At 39.4% G+C, this 6000-nt stretch overlaps 1 protein-coding gene across 4 annotated transcripts in view; it reads left to right on the top strand.

Annotated features, from left to right (window-relative positions):
* Positions 1–6000, top strand: part of LOC126392576 (phospholipid-transporting ATPase IH-like) — a 52894-nt gene that overhangs the window by 43585 nt on the left and 3309 nt on the right. For 2 of the 4 annotated variants that reach the window (XM_050048022.1, XM_050048023.1), the window contains exons 27-30: positions 1208–1273; positions 1541–1644; positions 1744–1909; positions 4212–4326. In XM_050048022.1, the coding sequence (XP_049903979.1) occupies positions 1208–1273; positions 1541–1644; positions 1744–1909; positions 4212–4289 (414 nt within the window). In that variant the 3' untranslated portion in view covers positions 4290–4326. The remainder of the gene's footprint in view (positions 1–1207; positions 1274–1540; positions 1645–1743; positions 1910–4211; positions 4327–6000) is intronic. The other 2 variants (XM_050048019.1, XM_050048020.1) reach the window with 1 other exon arrangement.

Below are 6000 nucleotides of genomic sequence, written 5' to 3'. Positions count from 1 at the left end.
TCAAGTCCCGAGTCTTTAACTTCCAAGTCCAAGTCAAGTCTCAAGTCTTTTATTTTTTGTCAAGTCAAGTCACAAGTCATCAAAACAGCGACTCGAGTTGACTCGAGTCCAAGTCACAATGACTCGAGTCCCCATCTCTGCCAGTACCAACCAGACAACTATAAAAGTCGATTTCAAAAATGACCAAACAAAATTATCAGACAAGACATTAACAAGACATCAATCTATTACTTCTTGGTACACATATGTACAGAAATATGAAGAAAAATGGAAATTACCGTAAAATAAGAAAAGAAACAAAAGAAGAAATACTAATAAAAATAATATCCATAATAATAATAATTCAATGCAGTAGAACTTTATTTATCCCAAAGGAAATTCTTGTGCCAGAAAATGCTTCAAATTACAGTTACACTAAGTACAGTAACCACAATTTAACGTTCACAACCAGCACCAACCAGACAACAAGTGGGTTCCCCGGGTCAGGGTCACTCACTGGGCCCAGTTATAGAACAATAGAGTATTAAATATCTGGCAAAATATACAAGATGGAAGTGTTTTCACTTGTGTTATTGTGTGAGTTAATGTGAATACAAACTAACCATTTAAAATCACAAAGTTGCTCAATAACGCAAGCTAACTAACTGACCAAGGCAGCGGTAGATCAGCAACTCCTGTTTTCAGCGAGGTAAAAGTGCAGTTTTTGTCAATGGAGTCTGGCTTAGAAGAGAGCATTGATAAGTTTCACTTTAAGTTCAGTTTCAAATGAGTAAAGTTTTAGGCAAAATTCATGTGTTTATGAAGTACTTAGTATATGAATGGATAAATGAGACTTGGCATATACTGTATGAGTTCTGTGAGAGTTTGTAAATAGAAAGTTTGATATAGTTTTGCTGTTGTGAAACGCGGACCCCTGTGACTTTTATCCATCAAGAATTTTCTCTGTTTTTGGATTCTCCGTTCCCCAGAGGCAGGTGAGAGGCAAATTTAACTAACACTGGGTGAGTAATTGGTATACAAATGGTCATTTGAAGGTGAAGTATTCCTTTAAAAGAAACAAACAGCACCCCTCTCACTACAGTAGATATGATAGACTCTCTACGTGCACTGTAAAGCCACAGGATGTTCACTAATCCATGGATGCAGGGTGATCGTGCTGTGTGATTGATGTGGCCACTAACCCTCTTCTTCCTCTCTTCCCTTGCAGATGTTTGGGAACTGGACATTTGGGACTCTCGTCTTTACTGTGCTGGTGTTCACCGTTACTCTCAAGGTGTGTGAGCATATGTCTCCAGAAAAACCCCCACTCATGTCTACTATGTTGCATAATTCCTGCATGTAAATGAGCTCATTACTGTACAGTTACACTTGTGCCTCATCGAATGCCTGCGCGAGCTTGCGGCACTCGTTAACGAGCATGTTACATAAATGATCGACTACACTGGGCGCTCAGTTTGCACAACAGTAAACCCTAAAGGCACGGGCATTGACTTCATCGGCTGGTTGAGTGTTTACTATGTATATATTCTGTTTGTTTCAGCTTGCCTTGGACACACACCACTGGACCTGGATCAATCACTTTGTCATCTGGGGGTCACTACTTTTCTACGTTATTTTCTCTCTTCTCTGGGGAGGCATCATTTGGTATAATACGCTTATTGGTTTTTAAGCATGTGTAATCTTTATGTAGATTTAATGAGGGCACTTCTCACAGCCTGTTCTGTCTTCCCTGTTGCTGCTCAGGCCCTTCCTGAACTACCAGAGGATGTACTATGTGTTCATGCAAATGCTGTCTAGCGGTCCGGCCTGGCTCAGCATCATCCTGCTCATTACGGTCAGCTTGCTGCCAGATGTCATCAAGAAGGTCCTCTGCAGGGCCCTGTGTCCCACAGCCACCGAACGTGCACAGGTAACATCTTGGCAGCAGCTCCACAGTGAAACCGAAGCTTTACTTGTCGTGTTCACAGGTCAGGTGTTAGATTTGTTTTTCCTGCAGTGCATTCTGCTTTGCTAAAATCATTAACCGATTAATGCTTTCCCATTTTTATGATAATTAAAATTGTGCCTGATACAGTGAGTAGACTCCTCTCCTATGTGTGCTAACATAGTCCAGTCAATCTGTGGTTGGATCCAGAGAAAATTGCAGTAGTAATCATTCAAGTTTTTTTTTGTGATCTCTTGGGACATCCAAATAACATATTAAAAAAAATACACCATTATATATTTAGTGGATCAAGGTTAATTCAGGGCTTGATCTCTGCTTCTGTACGTGATATTTTCATATTGTTTATGTCTAACATTAGTATTTTAGGATGTTCTTTCACATATAACCATCCGATATCACCTGTTCTGATGTATATGTGCAATTATGTGGAACCTGTACCCCAAAATTACCTTTTTTGAATCCCAACAAAGTCAGTAAAATTTGACTATAAAGCATATCATCATTCAGTTTAATTTTTTTTTTACTATGACGCATATCAGCGCTCAGACTGAGACCTTAAATGAGACCAAGCTTGAAACACGCCTTGGTTTTTCCATTCTTTGGTTTAACTGTTGGTGCCATTAAAGGACGATATATGTGAGTAATGCCGGGTTCACACTACACGATATCAGCCCGATTATAGTCCGACGCAGTGTCATACAGTGTCGGCATGGATCGCGAACGACAGTGAGTGTCATACGCGATAATCCATCCTTTCATCTCGTGTAGTGTGCCATAGTAGACGACAACCGATGCCACGTCTGGTACGCCTCACAACCTCCCGACAGAAAGTCTAGCATGTTTGATTTTCCTTTTGTCGTTCACGACTGCTCCCGTCACAGCTGAGATTTTGACCAATAGGAACACAGAGCGATCTGCTGTCGTGGACAACTGTATGTCAACAACCACCCAGGGTTGTAGATAATTCCTCTAAGGATGCTTCCACACAGAATAAAAGGAAAAATGACGGTGTGACACAGCAGAGGCACTTTGTCAACCCGCTGAGTACTGCCATTAGCATCAAGCTAGCAAAGAATGTTCATAACAGAGGATATAAATTAAGAAAATTAAAAAATAGTGGCTTTTACTCACCACAACTGCAGAGGCTACCAGCTTCATGTGAAACAGACTACATTATAAACGGGCCGTTATTTATGTATTTTTCTATTTTCACTTTTTATCCGCTCCGGTTGCCTTGATAAAGCTAATGCATCACACCGTCATTTCAAACTCAAAACTTCCTGTATCTGTTTCAAATTAAAAGCCCCCTATAATTTCGGTTGAGAGAATCTGTTCAGTTTTTTCAAAAGGCTTTTATTGTGGAACATTTGCAGGAACTTGTTGTGAAGGATTCAGTGACTTGCATGTTTGCGTACAGTATTTCAAATGAAGCTCCTGACATCTGGTGGCACTTTCTACGTTACTACAACAACATTTCAGCTGGCACATGAACAGACACAGTGAATGAAATAATAGTAAAAGTAATAAAAACAGGACAAGAATAACCCGATGACATCACGTGTTGTGAAAGACGACCGGGGACAATTGTTGAGGACCAGCGTATCTGTCGGCCAAGTCACGGATGATTTTATGACTCCACAATCGTCTAATCTGACATAGTGACTGTCGGAGCAGACAAAAATGACGTTTAGTGTGAACCAGGCATAAATCCATGAAGGTATATTTTTAATATATGAAGCAGGAACCAATAAAAACTATGAATCATTGCTACTGCAATTTCTCCTCGGTCAAGCCCATTTTTGAGTTAGACTGACTGGACTCATACTTAATGTTTGGACTGTAAGAAGCCATATAAGTAAACTGCAAATCTATTCCACTCAATTAATCATCCAGGAAGACCATTTGAATCCCTAATAGCTTTGAGCAACAGCGTGATTTAGAGTGACTTTCTGTTCCCTGTGGCTTAGCCTCACCTCCCTCTGAAGCAACCTTCACCATGAATGGGGAAAAATGAATGAAAGGTCTGACAGATTTCTCCCTGCTGTGCTCTTTCTTCTCTCCTCTCCCTTCTCGCTGCACCCTGATGGACATACCATAATTCTCACTGCCCTTCATTCTTTCCTTTCTCCCTTTCTTTTCATTCACCTGCCTGATCCTCCCTTTTCTTTCCTTTTTCCTCCCTCCTCATCACCATATCCCCTCTCCTCTCCTGTTTCCTGTGTGACTCTGCACTCTACGCTCACTCGCTCTTTCGGGGTAACTGCAGTCCACTCGCCCGTGCCTTACTGTGGAGCCGTCCACCATCTTCATGCTTTCTCAGTCCTCCAGCAGAATGAGTTTCTGATTGGCCCAGAGAGACGAGAGAGGAGCAGGAAGAGGAGGTGACTCTCTCTCTCTTTTAAGCCCTCGTCTCTGTATGCATGGTGGCATGTCCCAGTGTAGACCACTTATCTCTGTCTCAACACCTCGCTCTATGTGAAACTAATCGCAAGGGTGCTACTGCTGACAATAGAAGTGTGTATTTCCTGCCATTTTTCCTTTTCCCTTATATATTTAATGTGTTTAATGTTCCCTTTTATATTTATTATTTAAGATATTTAAATTCCATGCCATGTTTTTTTTTATGTCTTTCATGTTGTCACCTTGTGATGTATTTTTGAAATGATTTTGGTAGGTGTGGGATGAATTTTTCTACTTTAGGATTTGCAGACTTTGGTCAACATAAAACACCAGTTTGACATTTTTCGTGTATTGTAGAGCTGAAAATAATAGTCGATCAATTGATTTTAAAATGAAAAAAAAAATTACTATGTTTTGATAAAAAAAAAAAATATATATATATATATATATATATATATATATTTTTTTATTTTTTTATTTTATTTTTTCCCATTTATCAGACATTAACATAAGCTATCACCTCTTGGTACAAATGCGTACAGAATAATGAAGAAAACTGGAAATTATCAAGACAAAAAAGATAAAAATATATATATATATATTAAAAAAATAACTAATAATTTATAAAAACTTATTATATTTTTAATTATTTTATTTATTATTTAATTTATCCATACATTTTATTAAAACAAATATTTTATGATGTATGAGTTCATCGTTCCAGGCCAGGTAGACTTTGCACTTGGTTTATTAATAGGTCTCACATTTTATAAAAATCTCTTAATGGAGCCGTTAAGGGTGCATCTGATGTTTTTCCAGCTCGATGGTCTGTCACATCTTTGATCCATTAGCTGTGTGATGGACGTGTTACTTCCTTCTATTTCAGTAGAACTGAGCATCTAGCTAATAAAGAGGAAAAGGAAATGACCTTCTGCAGGTGAAATGAGTAATAGTTTAAGTATTTTTAAAGCTAAAATCCAAAAGCTTCAGTTTGTCCAATCTGAGGCTTTGCAGTTCTTTTCTGTCTCATATCATTATGTCATTGTAAATTGAATATTATGGAGTTTTGGACAAAAGCAAGATGTTTGAAGACATCACTTTGGGCTCTTGGAAATTTCCTCTCATTTTGGACATTTTGTACTCCAAACCATTGAGGCCCTGATCACACAGAAAGCGGCTCGCCTTTTTAAAAAAAATTCCACTAGTGAAAAAGAAGTCTTGGCAACCACAGACTCACCTCCTTATTGTAGCCTTCTTGTGTAAACAATCTACCCTTTATTTATTTAGTTATTTGACACTAATTAGTATCTAGTTCCTAAAATGTTGAGGCAGAGGGTGCTTGCTGTAGCTCTGGTTGAGGGTGAGAGGCTGTCAGTAAATAGTTTGTTGGACACAGGGAAACAGAGATCTGTGTGGGTACATGAGACCCTAAAAAAGAGGGTGGGTCATGGGGAGTACCACCAGTTGGTCCAGGGGCTTCTCCTCCATGATGGCTGTTTCCAGGCATATTTTAGGATGACTCAGGGGCAGTTTCTATCGTCGGGTCGTTTAGCTCTGGGTATCCAGCAACCGCTACCACCAGTTTCTCCTCCATTGTTTACCCACTGTAAACTTGTTGTGACCACCACAGAAGGCCCGCCTCTCAAATCATCTGA

The sequence above is a fragment of the Epinephelus moara genome, chromosome 7, assembly GCF_006386435.1.
Source record: "Epinephelus moara isolate mb chromosome 7, YSFRI_EMoa_1.0, whole genome shotgun sequence".
NCBI lineage: Eukaryota > Metazoa > Chordata > Actinopteri > Perciformes > Serranidae > Epinephelus > Epinephelus moara.
This window is presented reverse-complemented; position numbering and strand designations above follow the sequence as displayed.